This window comes from Salvelinus namaycush, chromosome 11 (genome assembly GCF_016432855.1).
Source record: "Salvelinus namaycush isolate Seneca chromosome 11, SaNama_1.0, whole genome shotgun sequence".
Classification (NCBI taxonomy): domain Eukaryota; kingdom Metazoa; phylum Chordata; class Actinopteri; order Salmoniformes; family Salmonidae; genus Salvelinus; species Salvelinus namaycush.
The window spans coordinates 35345669-35364940 of NC_052317.1; the positions used below are offsets into that span (position 1 = coordinate 35345669).

Consider the following 19272-nt stretch of genomic DNA (forward strand, 5'->3'; position numbering starts at 1 on the left):
GTGTGTGTGTGTGTGTGTGTGTGTCTCCCTGTGTTGTGTGTGTGTGTGTGTGTCTCCCTGTGTTGTGTGTGTGTGTTGGTGTGTGTGTGTCATCCTGTGGTTGTGGTGTGTGTAGTGTTGTGTGTGTGTCCTCCTGTTGTGTGTAGTGTATGTGTGTGTGTGTCCTCCTGTGGTTGTGTGTGTGGTTGTGGTGTGGTGTGTGTTGTGTGGTCTCCCTGTGTTGTGTGTGTGTGTGTGTGTGGTGTGTCTCCCTGTGTTATGTGTGTTGTGTGTGTGTCTCCCTGTGTTGTGTGTGTGTGTGTGTGTCTCGCTGTGTTGTGTGTGTGTGTGTGTGTGTGTGTCTCCCTGTGTTGTGTGTGTTGTATCCTGTGTGTGTGTGTGTGGGGTCTCCCTGTGTTGTGGTGTGGGATGTGTGTGTGGGTCTCCTGTTGTTGTGTGTGTGTGTGTGTCCGGTGGTGTGTGTGTGTGGTCTCCCTGTGTTGTGTGTGTGTGTGTGTCTCCCTGTGTTGATGTGTGTGTGTGTGTGTGTCTCCCTGTGTTGTGTGTGTGTGTGTGTGTGTTCTCCCTTGTGTTGGGTGTGTGTGTGTGTGTGTGTCTCCTGTGGTTGTAGTGTGGTGTGTGTGGTCCTCCCTGTGTTGGTTGTGTGTGTGTGTGTGTGTCTCCCTGTGTTGTGTGTGTGTGTGTGTGGTGTGTCTCCTGTGTTGTGTGTGGTGTGTGTGTCTCCCTGTTGTGTGTGTGTGTGTGTGTGTGTGTGTGTGTGTGTCTCCCTGTGTTGTGTGTGTGTGTGTGTGTGTGTCTCCCTGTGTTGTGTGTGTGTGTGTCTCCCTGTGTTGTGTGTGTGTGTGTGTCTCCCTGTGTTGTGTGTGTGTGTGTGTGTGTGTGTCTCCCTGTGTTGTGTGGTGTGTGTGTGTGTGTGTGTCTCCCTGTGTTGTGTGTGTGTGTGTGTCTCCCTGTGTTGTGTGTGTGTGTGTGTGTGTGTCTCCATGTGAAGGTGTGTGTGTGTGTGTGTGTGTCTCCCTGTGTTGTATGTGTGTGTGTGTGTGTGTCTCCCTGTGTTGTGTGTTGTGTGTGTGTCTCCCTGTGTTGTGTGTGTGGTGTGTGTGTGTGTCTCCCTGTTTTGTGTGTGTGTATGTGTGTGTGTGTCTCCCTGTTTTGTGTGTGTATGTGTGTGTGTGTCTCCCTGTGTTGTGTGTGTGTGTGTGTGTGTGTGTGTGTGTGTGTCTCCCTGTGTTGTGTGTGTGTGTGTGTCTCCCTGTGTTGTGTGTGTGTGTGTCTCCCTGTGTTTGTGTGTGTGTGTGTGTGTGTGTGTGTGTGTGTGTGTCTCCCTGTGTGTGTGTGTGGTTGTGTCTCCCTGTGTGTGTGTGTGTGTGTGTGTGTCTCCCTGTGTGTGTGTGTGTGTGTGTGTCTCCCTGTGTTGTGTGTGTGTGTCTCCCTGTGTTGTGTGTGTGTGTGTGTCTCCCTGTGTTGTATGTGTGTGTGTGTGTGTGTCTCCCTGTGTTGTGTGTGTGTGTGTGTGTGTGTCTCCCTGTGTTGTGTGTGTGTGTGTGTGTGTGTGTCTCCCTGTGTTGTGTGTGTGTGTGTGTGTGTGTCTCCCTGTGTTGTGTGTGTGTGTGTCTCCCTGTGTTGTGTGTGTGTGTGTGTGTGTGTCTCCCTGTGTTGTGTGTGTGTATGTGTGTGGTGTCCACCCGTGTCTTTCTCTCCCCTACCCTGTGTCTTTCTTCTCCTCACCCTGTGTCTTCTCTCCCCTACCCCGTGTCTTTCTCTCCCCCCCCCTGTGTCTTTCTCTCCCCTACCCCTGTGTCTTTCTCTCCCCTACCCCTGTGTCTTTCTCTCCCCTACCCCTGTGTCTTTCTCTCCCCCACCCCTGTGTCTTTCTCTCCCCTACCCCTGTGTCTTTTCCCCCCCACCCCTGTGTCTTTCTCTCCCCCACCCCTGTGTCTTTCTCTCCCACCCTGTGTCTTTCTCTCCCCCACCCCTGTGTCTTTCTTCCCCTACCCCTGTGTCTTTCTCTCCCCTACCCCTGTGTCTTTCTCTCCCCTACACTGTGTCTTCTCTCCCCACCCCGTGTCTTTCTCTCCCATACCCTGTGTCTTTCTCTCCCCTAACCTGTGTCTTTCTCTCCCTACCCTGTGTCTTTCTTCCCTACCCGGTCTTCTCTCCCCTACCCTGTGTCTTTCTCTCCCCACCCCGTGTCTTTCCTCTCCCACACCCCTGTGTCTTTCTCTCCCCTACCACCTGTGTCTTTCTCTCCTACCCCTGTGTCTTTCTCTCCCCCACCCCTGTGTCTTTCTCTCCCCTACCCTGTGTCTTCTCTCCCCCACCCCTGTGTCTTTCTCTCCCCCACCCCTGTGTCTTTCTCTGCCCTACCCCGTGTCTTTCTCTCCCCACCCCTGTGTCTTTTCTCCCCCACCCCTGTGTCTTTCTCTCCCCCACCCCTATATGTCTTTCTCTCCCCCACCCCTATATGGCTTTCTCTCCCCCACCTCTATATGCCTTTCTCTCCCCACCCCATATGTCTTCTCTCCCCACCCCTATATGTCTTTCTTCCCCCCACCCTATATGTCTTTCTCTCCCCCACCTCTATATGCCTTCTTCTCCCACCCCTATATGTCTTTCTCCCCCCCACCCCTATATGTCTTTCTCTCCCCCACCCCCTCTCCTCTCCTCACCCACCTCTCTCCGCTTCTTCACCCCCCTCTCCCCTCCGCGCCTTCTTCTCTCCCCCACCCCTTCCGCTTCTCCCCCCCGGACCCCTCTTGAGCTTCAACACACATGCACCTCTGGGTCTGCTGTCGCCATGGTGAACTGTGAGTGAGTGAGTGTGTGTGTGTGTATGTTTGTGGGGAGGAAATAGGTGCTACATCCTCTCTCTAGGGGGGAAACTAGTTTTGGAATTGGCTGGCAGGAACTCAGGAATAACTTCTCACTTCTCTACCTCACTTTCTAATCTATTTCTTCTTTCTGTGTCCCTCCATCTTTTCCCCTCTCTGCTGAGCTATGAGGCTGCATGTCTATCTGTCCTCCAAATCATCTCCCCCTTCACTCTGTCATCCTCCCCCCCGTTGTGCCGTGTGTGTGGCATGTCCCACTATCTCGTTAGCAGACTGAGCACCATCTCATGCCCTGAGCGAGCCCCGACAGCCTACACCTATCCACAGATTCCCAAAGCACACTAGATGGGTTGGCTCTCTCCCTCCCTCTCACCCAAACCACCAAAACCCTTTTAGACATGTACACGCACGCACAAACACCGGATGAAATTCTCACAAACTCATTGGATCCGTTTCAAGCTAGTCATACACTCATTGAAACCTTTTCAAGCGTGCCATTTGTCATCGATACAATATATCTATATTCCATTTTGACATTCAGAAGGATTGTCCAAAGGCTTCTGTCAGTTCAACAGAATACATCAGAAACACCAGAGAGCCATGGAGAGATGCCTACACCCTCATTAGCCTACACCAGGGCTCTCCAACCCTGTTCCTGGAGAGCTTCCCTCCTGTAGGTTTTCGCTCCAACCCCAGTTGTAACTAACCTGTTTCAGCTTATCAACCAGCTAATTATTAGAATTGGGTGCGCTCGATTATGGTTGGAGAGAAAACCTACAGGGCGGTACTAGGAACAGGGTTTGGCAGCAGGTAGTCTAGCGGTTAAGAGCTGACTAAGTGAAAAATCTGTCAATGTGCCCTTGAGCAAAAGCACTTTGCTCCTGTAAATTGCTGTGGATATGAGTTTCTGCTAAATGACTCAAATGTAAAAATGTGAGACCCCTGGTCTACACTATATACACACATATTAGTGTACACTAACAAGTGTCCTTCCCACTCATTAATGTCCATAATTACCAACAACTTCAGAGCTTGTTAATTCTCACAGGGAAGCTCTCTGGTGTGTGTTGACAGTCAGGTCTGTATTAAAGAGGACTCTCTGCTCTACTAATGGTTAATTACCACATTCCAGTGTGGTTATTCTCTGGTAACCTGCTGTGTGTTAAATCACATCGCTATAGGTTCCTTATAAAGACTTTGAGGGCTGCAATTTTATGCCCTTTTTGAGGCAAATGGTAGTTCTGATAGGCTGAGTATTTTGACGTGTGTGTTACCTTTGTGGAGAGGACCTTGAAGGTGCTGTGTTGGGGGACAATGGGATGCAGCAGGTTCATGTTCAAGCTGAAGTCCTCCCCTGAAGGAAGCTTCACCACAGCCGACAACTACAGAGAGATACACACAATTATAAAACACACACCTCTTTTTATAGTGGGGGGACTGTTTCGTCAAATTCACCCTAAGGTGTTTAGTGCTGGTCTGAAATCAGTTGGGCTTTCTTTCTTGGATTAGGGATTTAGACTTAGATCTAGGAACAGTTTACCCTCCCTGAGTTTACAGGCACCCCTGAGGGCTTAGCTGTGGGAGTGAGTGAGCGTGTGTGAGTGAGTGAGCGTATGAAGGCACATGTGCCCATAGGAGTGCCCCTGGAGGAAAAGCCCCTAGCCATCTTATTACCCCTAATAACACCTCCCCTACTGTTCTCACAACCACAGAAAGAGAGAGTGGGCAAGGGCAGAGAGAAGGGAGGGGTGCGAGATGTGGAATTGGAATCAGGCCCCTCTCTGTGTGTTTCAGAGGGAGCGCTGCTCTACTGTAACGGGAAATCAGGCGACACAACAACCCCCTATTTTACTGCTGTACTGCTGTGTACGCACACGAGCCCTACTCAGCCTCTGGGCGAATGACTCCCCTCCAAATGACTCCCCTGAAATCTTTCATTTCAGATCCAGAACATCCATTACTCCTCATCTCCATCTCATTTAAACCCAAATCATTAATTTACAGCACAGATACAACACTATGCCCCTACTTCAAATTGATTCAACGTTGTCTGCACCACCGCCGCAAACAGACTAATTTTAAGGTCAATAAGATGAGAAATAAAGACATGCTAGGGACAGCTTCCTCCTCAGCAACTATACAGGGCTGCTAATAGTCTGGCAGCACTCGTGACAGCTTGGAACTGTACTTCTCTCTCCTCAAGAGCCCCTTACACTGATGTGTGTGTGTGTATATAAACTCAACAAAAGAAAGGTCCTCCTACTGGCAACTGCGTTTATTTTCAGAAAACTTAACATGTGTAAATATTTGTATGAACATAAGATTCAACAACTGAAACATACACTGAACAAGTTCCACAGACATGTGACTAACAGAAATGGAATAATGTGTCCATGAACAAAGTGAGGGTCAAAATCAAAAGTAACAGTCAGTATCTGGTGGGTCCACCAGCTGCATTAAGTACTGCAGTGCATCTCCTCCTCATGGACTGCACCAGATATGCAAGATCTTGCTGTATGTTACACCACTCTTCCACCAAGGCACCTGCAAGTTCCCAGACATTTCTGGGGGGGAATGGCGTGCTTAATTAATAACCTTTTCTCAATAGGGGGGGCGCTATTTCCACTTTGTAAAAAATCGTTCCCAAATGAAACTGCCTCGTACTCAATTCTTGCTCGTACAATATGCATATTATTATTACTATTGGATAGAAAACACTCTCTAGTTTCTAAAACCGTTTGAATTATATCTGTGAGTAAAACAGAACTAATTTTGCAGCAAACTTCCTGTCAGGAAGTGAGAAATCTGAAATCGAGGGCTCTGTTCCAGGGTCAGTTTATTAATTTGCATGGAATCTATGGGTCTACATGCACTACATACGCCTTCCCTAGATGTCAGTAGGCAGTGAGAATTGGAATGGGGTGTATAGCTCTATCTGAGGCCGAACAAGACCTGTTGGAATGACGCGTCCACTCTTTCCTTTCTTCACCATGGCGCGAAAGGGTCACCTGGATTTCGTTCTGAAAAGCTTTCGTTATCGACGTTAGATATCTCCGGCTCCGATTTTATTTGATATATGTGTTAAAAACATCATAAACTAGTTATATTAAACAGACTTATATCAGTTTATTGCAATTTTCGGTATTTTCTTTCTTATGCGTTCTGGTGAGTTGGACACTTCCGTGCCGCATGGCCAGCTTTGTTAGCTAAATCGACAGATGAAGACGACATTCTACAACCGAACAACGATTATTCTGGAAAAAGGACACCTTGTACAAGATTCTGATGGAAGCTCATCAAATAGTAGGAACCATTTATGATATTTCGTATTTCTGTCGAAAATGTTTAGACTATATTCCGCCCAGATTTCGGGCGCTGTCTCGCTATAACGTAAGCTGTTGTTCGTACTAAGGTTATTTTTAAAAATCTAACACAGCGGTTGCATTAAGAACTAGTGTATCTTTCATTTGCTGTCCAACCTGTATTTTTAGTAAAGTATATGATTAGTTATTTGATTAGATGATGTGTCAGAAATATATCCGGATTATTTTGTGCAGTTTGGCTAGTATTCACATTGTTCAACCACGAATTGTACCGCTAAATATGCACATTTTGGAACAAACCATATATGTATTGTGTAATATGATGTTATAGGACTGTCATCTGATGAAGTTTGAGAAGGTTAGTGAAAAAATGTATATCTTTTGCTGGTTTATTCGCTATCGTGCCTTGAATCAATGCTGTTGTGTGGTTGGCTATTGTAGTAAGCTAATATAATGCTATATTGTGTTTGCGCTGTAAAACACTTAAAAAATCTGAAATATTGGCTGGATTCACAAGATGTTTGTCTTTCATTTGCTGTACACCGTGTATTTTCTATAAATGTTTTATGATGAGTATTTAGGTATTTCACGTTTGTTTCTGTAGTTATTCTAGCTGCTTTGGTGAGACTTGTGATGGTGGCTGCAATGTAAAACTATGATTTATACCTGAAATATGCACATTTTTCGAACAAAACATATGCTATACAATAAATCTGTTATAAGACTGTCATCTGATGAAGTTGTTTTTGGTTAGTGACTATTATATCTTTATTTGGTCGAATTTGTGATAGCTACCTATGCAGTAAAAAAAATGGTGAAAATATGCGGATGGGTCTTTTGCTATCGTGGTTAGCTAATAGAGATACATATTGTGTTTTCCCTGTAAAACATTTTAAAAATCGGAAATGATGGCTGGATTCACAAGATGTGTATCTTTCATCTGGTGTCTTGGACTTGTGATTTCATGATATTTAGATGCTAGTATTTACTTGTGGCGCTATGCTAGGCTATGCTAGTCAGCTTTTTTACTGATGAGGGTGCTCCCGGATCCGGGATGAGTACCAAGTAGAAGTTAATGGGATTGAGATCCAGGCTCTTCGCTGGCCATGGCAGAACACTGTCTTGCAGAAAATCACACACAGAACGAGCAGTATGGCTGGTGGCATTGTCATGCTGGAGGGTCATGTCAGGATGAGCCTGCAGGAAGGGTACCACATGAGGGAGGAGGATGTCTTCCCGTGTGGCTCAGTTGGTAGAGCATGGCGCTTGCAACGCCAGGGTTGTGGGTTCATTTCCCACGGGGGGACCAGGATGAATATGTATGAACTTTCCAATTTGTAAGTCGCTCTGGATAAGAGCGTCTGCTAAATGACTTAAATGTAAATGTCTTCCCTGTAACGCACAGCGTTGAGATTGCCTGCAATGACAACAAGCTCAGTCCGATGATGCTGTGACACACCGCCCCAGACCATGACGGACCCTCCACCTCCAAATCGATCCTGCTCCAGAGTACAGGCCTCGGTGTAACGCTCATTCCTTCGACGATAAACGCGAATCCGACAATCACCCCTGGTGAGACAAAACCGCGACTCGTAAGTAAAGAGCACCTTTTACCAGTCCTGTCTGGTTCAGCGACGGTGCCCACTGGTGATGTCTGGTGAGGACCTGCCTTACAACAGGCCTACAAGATATGCATATTATCAGTAGATTTGGAAAGAAAACACTCTGAAGTTTCTAAAACTGTTTGAAAGATGTCTGTGAGTATTACAGAACTCACATGGCAGGCAAAAACCTGAAGAAGAAAAATCCAACCAGGAAGTGGGAAATCTGAGGTTTGTAGGTTTTCAAGTCTTTGCCTATCCAATATACAGTGTAAAATTTGGTCCGATTGCACTTCCTAAGGCTTCCACTAGATGTCAACAGTCTTTAGAACCTTGTTTCAGGCTTCTACTGAGAGAATAAGAGCTGATTGAGTCAGGTGTCTGGCAGAATGCCATGAGCTCAGTCTCGCGCGCACCCGTGAGAGTTAGTTGCGTTCCTTTTCCTTTCTAAAGACAAAGGAATTGTCCGGTTGAAACATTATTCAAGATTTATGATAAAAACATCCTAAAGATTGATTCTATACATCGTTTGACATGTTTCTACGAACTAATGGAACTGTCGTCTGAACTAAGTGCCTGCGCCGTGTGAATTTGGATTTGTGAACTAAACACGCGAACAAAAAAGGAAGTATTTGGACATAAATTATGGACTTTTTCGAAAAAAGTCCATAATTTATGTCCAAATACCTCCTTTTTTGTTCGCAGCTAACTCTCACGGGTGCGCGCGAGACTGAGCTCATGGCATTCTGCCAGACACCTGACTCAATCAGCTCTTATTCTCTCCCCTTTCACAGTAGAAGCCTGAAACAAGGTTCTAAAGACATTTATTGTGGAACTGGGATTCCTGGGAGTGCATTCTGATGAAGATCTTCAAAAGGTAAGTGAAAATTTATAATGCTATTTCTGACTTCTGTTGACTCCACAACATGGCGGGTATCTGTATGGCTTGTTTTGGTCTGTGCGCTGTACTCAGATTATTGCATGGTGTGCTTTTTCCGCAAAGCTTTTTTGAAATCTGACACAGAATCTCCACACATTAAGGAGAAGTTTATCTATAATTCCATGCATAACACTTGTATCTTTTATCAATGTTTATTATGAGTATTTCTGTAAATTGATGTGGCTCTCTGCAAAATCACCGGATGTTTTAGAAGCAAAACATTACTGAACATAACGCGTCAATGTAAACAGAGATTTTTGGATTTAAATATGAACTTTATCGAAGAAAACATACATGTATTGTGTAACATGAAGTCCTATGAGTGTCATCTGATGAAGATCAAAGGTTAGTGATTAATTTTATCTCTTTTTCCGCTTTTTGTGACTCCTCTCTTTGGCTGGAAAAATGGCTGTGTTTTTCTGTGACTAGGTGCTGACCTAACATAATCGCATGGTATGCTTTCATCGTAAAGCTTTTTTGAAATCGGACACTGTGGTGGGATTAACAACAAGTTTATCTTTAAAATGGTGTATAATACTTATATGTTTGAGGAATTTGAATGATGAGATTTCTGTTTGAATTTGGCGCCCTGCACTTTCACTGGCTGTTTTCAAGTCAATCAAGTTAACGGGATTTCAACCACAGGTGCATGTTCATTAATTGTTTATAAGTCATTGAACAAGCATGGGAAACAGTGTTTTAACCCTTTACAATGAAGATCTGAAGTTTGGGATTTTTACGAATTATCTTTGAAAGACAGGGTCCTGAAAAGGGACATTTCTTTTTTTTGCTGAGTTTATCTGACAGAATTGTGTGTGTCGCGTGCTTGTTTATATTTGTGTGTGACTATGTGTGTGTGTACCTGTCTGTTGTTGAAATTAACGATAACACCATCCTTGGGAGCATTTTTCACCATGATGGTGACGATGACCTGGGAGTCTGTCTGGTACCAGTCGTGTCTGGGGAAGTACACACACACTTAGTACAGGTTGGCCCTGAAGTGTAAGATCAAGTTATACTACCTGCCTGCATATATAATGAGTCCCAAATGGTCCCTATTCCCTATGTAGTGCACTACTTTTGACTAGGCACCATAGGGCTCTGGCCAAAACTTCAATCACGTATATCCTACCAATGGGACATTAAAAACTGTAATATCTTATGTTTCACTGAGTCGTGGCTGAACGACGACATGAATAATCCTGTCTGGGTTGGCGCCCCCCTTGGGTTGTGCCGTGATGGAGATCTTTGTGGGCTATACTCGGCCTTGTCTCAGGATGATAAGTTGGTGGTTGAAGGTATCCCTCTAGTGGTGTGGGGGCTGTGCTTTGGCAAAGTGGGTGGGGTTATATCCTGCCTGTTTGGCCATGTCCGGGGGTAACATCGGATGGGGCCACAGTGTCTCCTGACCCCTACCGTCTCAGCCTCCAGTATTTATGCTGCAGTAGTTTATGTGTCGGGGGGCTAGGGTCAGTCTGTTATATCTGGAGTACTTCTCCTGTCTTATCCGGTGTCATGTGTGAATTTAAGTATGCTCTCTCTAATTCTCTCTTTCGGAGGACCTGAGCCCTAGGACCATGCCTCAGGACTACCTGGCATGATGACTCCTTGCTGTTCCCAGTCCACCTGGCCGTGCTGCTGCTCCAGTTTCAACTGTTCTGCCTGCGGCTATGGAACCCTGACCTGTTCACCGGACGTGCTACCTGTCCCAGACCTGCTATTTTCAACTCTCTAGAGACAGCAGGAGCGGTAGAGATACTCTTAATGATCGGCTATGAAAAGCCAACTGACATTTACTCCTGAGGTGCTGACTTGTTGCACCCTCGACAACTACTGTGATTATTATTATTTGACCATGCTGGTCATTCATGAACATTTTAACATCTTGGCCATATTTCTGTTATCCTGTTATAATCTCCACCCGGCACAGCCAGAAGAGGACTGGCCACCCCTCATAGCCTGGTTCCTCTCTAGGTTTCTTCCTAGGTTTTGGCCTTTCTAGGGAGTTTTTCCTAGCCACCATGCTTCTACACCTGCATTGTTTGCTGTTTGGGGTTTTAGGCTGGGTTTCTGTACAGCACTTTGAGATATCAGCTGATGTAAGGGCAATATAAATAAATTTGATTTGAATAACATACAGCTGGTGGGTTATACACAGTATCGGCAGGATAGAACAGCAGCCTCTGGTAAGACAAGGGGTGGCGAGCTATGTATATTTGTTAACAACAGCTGGTCCACGATATCTAAGGAAGTCTCAAGGTTTTGCTCACCTGAGGTAAAGTATCTCATGATAAGCTGAAGACTACACTATCTACCTAGAAGGTTTTCCACCACAAACCGATGTGGTTTACCACCACAAACCGATGCTGGCACTAAGACCGCACTCAATGAGCTGTATACAGCCATAAGCAAACAGGAAAACGCTTATCCAGAGGTGGCGCTCCTAGTGGCCGGGACTTTATTGCAGGCAAACTTAAATCAGTTTTACCTCATTTCTACCAGCATGTTAAATGTGCAACCAGGGGGAAGGGGATTTTTAAATATTTTTTTATACCTTTACACCCACACACACAGACGTGTACAAAGCTCTCCCTCGCCCTCCATTTGGCAAATCTGACCATAATTCTATCCTCCTGACTCCTGCTTACAAGCAAAATATTAAAGCAGGAAGCACCAGTGACTCAGTCAATAAAAAAAGTGGTCAGATGAAGCAGATGCTAAACTACAGGACTGCTTTGCTAGCACAGACTGGAATATGTTCTGGGATTCTTCTGATGGCATTGAGGAGTACACCACATCAGTCACTGGCTTCATCAATAAATGCATCGATGAAGTCGTCCCCACAGTGACTGCGCGTACAAACCCCAACCAGAAGTCATGGATTACAGGCAACATCCACACTGAGCTAGTTTATGTGTCGGAGGGCTAGGGTCAGCCTGTTACATCTGGAATATTTATCCTGTCTTATCCGGAGTCCTGTGTGAATTTAAGTATGCTCTCTCTAATTCTCTCTCTTTTCCTTTCTCTCTCTCTCTCTCTCTCTCTCTCTCGGAGGACCTGAGCCCTAGGACCATGCCTCAGGACTACCTGGCATGATGACTCCTTGCTGTCCCCAGTCCACCTGGCCGTGCTGCTGCTCCAGTTTCAACTGTTCTGCCTGTGGCTATGGAACCCTGACCTGTTCACCGGACGTGCTACCTGTCCCAGACCTGTTTTCAACTCTATAGAGACAGCAGGAGCGGTAGAGATACTCTCAATGATCGGCTATGAAAAGCCAACTGACACTTACTCCTGAGGTGCTGACTTGTTGCACCCTCGACAACTACTGTGATTATTATTATTTGACCATGCTAGTCATTTATAAACATTTGAACATCTTGGCCATGTTCTGTTATAACCTCCACCCGGCACAGCCAGAAGAGGACTGGCCACCCCTCATAGCCTGTTTCCTCTCTAGGTTTCTTCCTAGGTTCTGGCCTTTTTAGGGAGTTTTTCCCTAGCCACCGTGCTTCTACACCTGCATTGCTTGCTGTTTGGAGTTTTAGGCTGGGTTTCTGTGCAGCACTTTGAGATATATGCTGATGTAAGAAGGGCTTTATAAATACATTTGATTTGAGCTAAAGGGTAGAGCTGCCGCTTTCAAGGAGCGGGACTCTAACCCGGAAGCTAATAAGAAATCCGGCTATGCCCTCCGACGAACAATCAAACAGGCAAAGCATCAATACAGGACTAAGATCAAATCGTAGTACATCGGCTCCGACACCTGGATGTAGCAGGGCTTGCAGATTACAAAGGGAAGCACAGCCGAGAGCTGCCCAGTGACACGAGCCTACCAGAAGAGCTAAATCACTTCTATACTCGCTTTGAGGCAAGTAACACTGAAACATGCATGAGATCATCAGCTGTTCCGGACGACTGTGTAATCACGCTTCCCGCAGACGATGTAAAACATTAAAAACTTAAGGATCTGACCCTTTTTTTATTTATTTAATTTTCGCCTAAAAATGACATATCCAAATCTAACTGCCTGTAGCTCAGGACCTGAAGCAAGGATATGCATATTCTTGATATCATTTGAAGGAAAACACTGAAGTTTGTGGAAATGTGAAATTAGTGTAGAAGATTATATAACACATTAGATCTGGTAAAAGACAACACAAAAAAATAATATGCGTTTTTTCCCCCTCTCCATCATCTTTGAAATGCAAGAGAAAAGCCAAAATGTATTATTTCAGTTTAGGTGCAACTTAGATTTTGCCCACTAGATGGCAGCAGTGTATGTGCAAAGTTTTAGACTGAAACAATGAACCATTGCATTTCTGTTCAAAATGTTCTACAAAGTCTGCCCAAATTTGCCTAATTGGTTTATTCATACATTTACAAGTTCATAACTGTGCACTCTCCTCAAACAATAGCATGGTATTCTTTCACTGCAATAGCTACTGTAAATTGGACAGTGCAGTTAGCTTAAATTCTTGTTAATGTCTATGTCCTGGGAAATTTTCTTGTTACTTAAACTCATGCCAATCACATTAGCTCAACCGTGCGTGGGTGGGTGAAGGTGGGGGGGTCTAATACCAACATGTTTCAAGCAGACCACCATAGTCCCTGTGCCCAAGAACGCTAAGGTAACCTGCCTAAATGACTACCGACCCGTAGCACTCACGTCTGTAGCCATGAAGTGCTTTGAATGGCTGGTCATGTCTCACATCACCATAATCCCAAAAACCCTAGACCCACTTCAATTTGCATACCGACCCAACAGATCCACAGATGATGCCATCTCTATTGCACTTCACACTGACCTTTCACACCTAGACAAAAGGAACACCTATGTGAGAAAGCTATTCATTGACTACAGCTCAGCATTCAACACCATAGTGCCCTCAAAGCTCATCACTAAGTTAAGGACCCTGGGACCAATCACCTCTCTCTGCAACTGGATCCTGGACTTCCTGACAGGCCGCCCCCAGGTGGTGAGAGTAGGTAACAACACATCCGCCACACTGATCCTCAACACGGGGGCCCTTCAGGGGTGCATGCTTAGTCCCCCCTCCTGTACTCCCTGTTCACTCATGACTGCACGGCCAGGCACGTCCCCAACACCATCATTAAGTTTTCTGATGACAACAGTGGTAGGCCTGATCACAACAATGAGACAGCCTATAGCAGAGGTGGGCAACTCCAGTCCTCAAGGGCCTGATTGGTGTCACAGTTTCTCCATCCCTAGCAAACACAGCTGATTAATCAAATTGCATTCGAAACTGAAGATCATGATTAGGTGATTATTGGAGTCAGGCGTGTTAGCTGGGGCTGGGGCAAAACTGTGACACCAATCAGGCCCTCGAGGACAGGAATTTCCCACCCCTGGCCTGTAGGGAGGAGGTCAGAGACCTGACCGTGTGGTGCCAGGACAACAACCTCTCCCTCAACGTGATTAAAACAAATGGAGATTATTGTGGACTACAGGAAAAGGAGGACCGAGCACTCCCCCATTCCATCGACAGGGCTGTAGTAGAGCAGGTTGAGAGCTTCAAGTTCCTTGATGTCCACATCACAAACAAACTAACATGGCCCAAGCACACCAAGACAGTCGTGAAGAAAGCACAACAAAACCTATTCCCCCTCAGGAGACTGAAGAGATTTGGCAAGGGTCCTCAGATCCTCAAAAGGTTCTACAGCTGCAACATCGAGAGCATCCTGGCGGAATGCATCACTGTTTGGTATGGCAACTGCTCGGCCTCCGACCACAAGGCACTATAGAGGTCAGTGCGTATGGCCCAGTACATCACTGGGTCCAAGCTTCCTGCCATCCAGGACCTCTATAGCAGGCGGTGTCAAAGGAAGGCCCTAAAAATTGTCAAAGCCTCCAGCCACCATAGACTGTTCCTTCTGCTACCGCACGGCAAGCTATACCGGAGCTCCAAGTCTAGGTCCAAGAGGCTTTTAAACAGCTTCTACCCCCAAGCCAAAAGGCTCCTGAACATGTAATCAAATGGCTACCCAGACTATTTCCATTGCCTGCCTGCCCACCCCTTTTACGCTGCTGCTACTCTGTTATTATCTATGCAAAGTCACTTTAATAACTCTACCTACACGTACATATTACCTCAACTAACCGGTACCCCCTGTATTAGGGATGCACGATATATCAGGGAAGATATCGGAATCGGACGATATTAGCTTAAAATGCCAACATCGGTATCGATGTCTAGTTTAACGCCGATGTGCAAAACCGATGTCAAAGCTGACATGCATACCTATAACGTAGGTACATGACGTAATGACGCCATGTAAAATGTTGCACTACATAGCATTCCTAACCTAGCACACAATGTCTGCTGTGTGGATCGAGCAGTCAACAAGTCGAGCAGTCATTTGAAGGAGTAAGAAAACATCAGTGAGACAACTCAAATGCGAAATCCATTAAAGCCAAGATAATGGAATTCATTGTCCTTGACAATCAACCGTTCTCTGTCGTGGGTGATGTTGGCTTTTGCCGACTCGTCGAACACTGGTATACACCATCAAGTGCGCTATTTTTCCAGATGTTTCCCTACCGGAGTTACACAGTAATAGCGTCACTGCTATTAGCTTCACGACATACATACTATGGAACGCCGTTTGGGTCTTTGCGTGTCAAAAAGATACAGAGGCACCGTCAAAATAATTATGCCATAGTTTTATTTTGAAGGCTAACCGCAAAGTCCACTATTGTGGCTAATCCTTATTGTGGCGAGCTTCACATAGATGGGTCCAACCACCATTGATCAAATAAGAACTGTCTTCTAAATTAGGGTTATTTTAGATGACGACATCTAAAATGACACCTAGCAGATTGTCGTAATTGCTATGTTTTTTGGGAAGAACATTGTTTACATCCATCCAGCTTTTTTTATGACCAGCACTGTAGGTGCGAGACAACTTTACCAGCATCATAGTATTCGTATCGATGTGACAAATGAAATACGAGTGATAGTGTAATCAATGTGTAATAACTAAGTAAAAAATGTATGAACGCGTTAAATTATTATGTGACGTGCAGTCGTATTCAGGTCCTGATTGGTCAACAAGCTTATTTGACACATGAAAGTGTTATTTGACGTGTATCTTTTTTGACACGCAAAGACCCAAACGTCGTTCCATAGAAATTCTGGATGAGAATGAAACGACTGAACAAATGAACAACAAAACAGCACAGCAAGTGGAAGAAATAGGTTATTATTATGTTTTACTGGTAAATGGGGATATGCATAAATGCCAAAAAAATAACTTTTTGGTCAATGTGTAGTGTGTGTGTGTGTGTGTGTGTGTGTGTGTGTGTGCAACCTTTATTTACCGAGGCAAGTCAGTTACGAACAAATTCTTATTTACAATGGCGGCCTACACCAGACGACGCTGGGCCAATTGTGGGCCGCCCGATGGGACTCCCAATCACGGCCGAGTGTGATACAGCCTGGATTTGAACCAGGGACTGTAGGGACGCCTCTTACACTGAGATGCAGTGCCTTCGACCGAGGCATCCATGTGTCTGTGTGTTAACTATTTAACTTCTCTAGGATAGGGGGCAGCATTTTCAGCATTTTCGTTTGGATGAAAAGCATACCCAAATTCAACTGACAGCTACTCATCCCCAGAAGATAAGATATGCATATTATTAGTAGATTTGGATAGAAAACACTCTGAAGTTTCTAAAACTGTTTGAATCATGTCTGTGAGTATAACAGAACTTATTTAGCAGGTGAACCCCGAGGACAAACCATTCAGTTTTCATTGGGAATACAGATTTCTACTTGACCTTCTTGCAGTTCCTACCGCTTCCACTGGATGTCAACAGTCTTTAGAAATTGGTTGAGGGTTTTTCCTTTGTGTAATGAAGAAGTACGGCCATTTTGAACGAGGGTCACTGGAAGTGTCCTGTTAGTCAGAGGCGCATGACCAGAAAGCTAGCTACAGTTTGTTTTAATCCTGTATTGAACACAGATCATACCGTCTTCAATTTTATCGATTATTTACGTTAAAAAATACCTAAAGTTGTATTACAAAAGTAGTTTGAAATGTTTTGGCAAAGTTTACAGGTAACTTTTGAGATATTTTGTAGTCACGTTTCACAAGTTGGAACCAGTGTTTTTCTGGATCAAACGCGCCAAATAAATGGACATTTTGGATATATATATCGACGGAATTAATCGAACAAAAGGACCTTTGGGATGTTTATGGGACATATTGGAGTGGCAACAACAGAAGCTCGTCAAAGGTAAGGCATGAATTCTATTTTTATTTCTGCGTTTTGTGTCGCGCCTGCAGGGTTGAAATATGCTTCTCTCTCTTTGTTTACTATGGTGCTAACTCAGATAATAGCATCGTTTGCTTTAGCCGAAAAGCCTATTTGAATTCTGACATGTTGGCTGGATTCACAACCAGTGTAGCTTTAATTTGGTATCTTTCATGTGTGATTTAATGAAAGTTTGATTTTATAGTAATTTATTTGAATTTGGCGCTCTGCATTTTCTCTGGCTTTTGGCAAAGTGACAGTAGCGTCCCGCCTAAACTCAGATTTTTGGATATAAATATGAACTTTACCGAACAAAACATACATGTATTGTGTAACATGAAGTCCTATGAGTGTCATCTGATGAAGATCATCAAAGGTTAGTGATTAATTTTATCTCTATTTCTGCTTTTTGTTACTCCTCTCTTTGGCTGGAAAAATGGCTGCGTTTTTCTGTGGCTATGTACTGACCTAACATAATCGCAAGGTGTGCTTTCGCCGTAAATCCTTTTTGAAATCAGACATGTTGGCTGGATTCACAACAAGTGTAGCTTTAATTTGGTGTCTCGTGTGATTTCATGAAAGTTGGATTTTTCTAGTAATATATTTGAATTTGGCGCTCTGCATTTTTACTGGCTTTTGGCCAAGTGGGACGTTAACTTCTCTGGAATATGTGGGACGCTAACTGTACTAGAATGCTTAAAAGGCCCCTAAAATATCGGTATTGTTTTTTTTTTGGCAAGGAAAATATCGCATATCGGCCAAAAATTTCATATCAGTGCGTCACTACCCTATATATAGCCTCGCTATTGTTATTTTACTGCTGCTCTTTAATTATTTGTTAAATATTTTTTGGGGGGTATTTTTCTTAAAACTATTGTTGGTTAAGGGCTTCTAAGTAAGCATTTCACTAAGGTCTACACCTGTTGTATTCGGCGCATGTGACAAATACAATTTTATTAGAAAAGTAGTGCACTATAGAGAATAGGGTGATATTTGGAATACAACCATGAAGTATACTTACTTGATGTGTGGTATATGCTGTGGCAACCAGGGATCCAAGGAAGAGAGAAAATTAAAACAAACAAAAATAGGAGAGAAAGGGACTGGGCTTACTGGATGTGCTCGCTCTAGCAATTAGAACAGAATAAGTACCAAAAAAAAGTATGAATGTATGTACTTGTAAGTCGCTCTGGATAAGAGCGTCTGCTAAATGACTTAAATGTAAATGTAAGTAAGGTTTGGAAAGTTGGGAACAACAGTGCCACCATGAGGCGGAGAGAGGAACTGAACACCAGAAAAACCTGTATACAGTCGTAAGGTTTGCGTTGGTTGATTTATTTCAGTTTGAAAATACACACAATATATACATAAATAAAAATTACAAAATTACCTGGGATAACACAATAAAGTAAATTACTTATTTCCATTGTGGCCCTTTAAAAGTGCATGGTGCAATACTTACATAGATACAGGCATGGTACAGGGATAGATAGAATAATTGTAGGAAGACCCGTTAGCACTCAACTTATTCTCGTTTCCGTTCTGATTCGCCGCTGCAAGGGACAGGAAACAGAATGTTACAGTCAAACAGTTTTCCATTACTCATACATTAACCGAACAGAGGAACACACAAACACGCGCAAGAAAGCGCCACAGACACACACCTCCCTGACATCGCAGAGGCAGTTTGTTTGCCAGTCCATCTACACCTATTAAAACCCCAATGTATTTACCAGTTATGTCTGTTATAATATTCACCGCTTTCATTAGAGAGAGAGGAGGCAGAGGGAGGCGTTTGTGAGTGATATCGTCATGTGCACACCACATTTTGACGTGTGGGGGAGTCAAACAGAAGCGCCTGGCACTGTCACTATACACCTGAAAGAGACGGGAGGTAACTCACAGGGTAAGGCCAGCTCATGGCAACAGACGACTGAGGTGTGTGTGTGTGTGTGCATTGAATTAGTGTAGTTTTTAATCTGTTGGAAGACGTATTATCTGTGTGTGTGTGTATATGTATGTATGTATATTTTGTTATGGATGGGAGGGGGGGTCACATGGCTGTTTTGAACGCGAGCCCAACACCCCATGGATGTGTGTGTGTGTAACTGTGTGGATGTTTACTGGGATTGATCTGAGGCAAGGCACCTCTCCCCCACCCACCACCCCAGACAGATACACTGTACATTATTGTGATCCAAACAGGTTCAGTTTAAACCCTTTGAGACGACAACCACAGACACACACAGCTTCTCTAATGAAGAGTTAGTTAGTACAGTGTTAGAATTCAGATAGAGGTGGG

General features: G+C 44.4%; 1 protein-coding gene across 4 annotated transcripts in view; it reads right to left on the reverse strand.

The window, feature by feature from the left end:
- Nucleotides 1–19272, reverse strand: part of LOC120056108 (protein SGT1 homolog) — a 52086-nt gene that overhangs the window by 27566 nt on the left and 5248 nt on the right. For 3 of the 4 annotated variants that reach the window (XM_039004280.1, XM_039004281.1, XM_039004285.1), the window contains 3 exons: nucleotides 18496–18523; nucleotides 17992–18008; nucleotides 4106–4213 (listed from right to left, as the gene is read on the reverse strand). In XM_039004280.1, coding sequence (XP_038860208.1) covers nucleotides 4106–4213; nucleotides 17992–18008; nucleotides 18496–18523 — 153 coding nt within the window. The remainder of the gene's footprint in view (nucleotides 1–4105; nucleotides 4214–17991; nucleotides 18009–18495; nucleotides 18524–19272) is intronic. The other variant, XM_039004282.1, reaches the window with a different exon arrangement.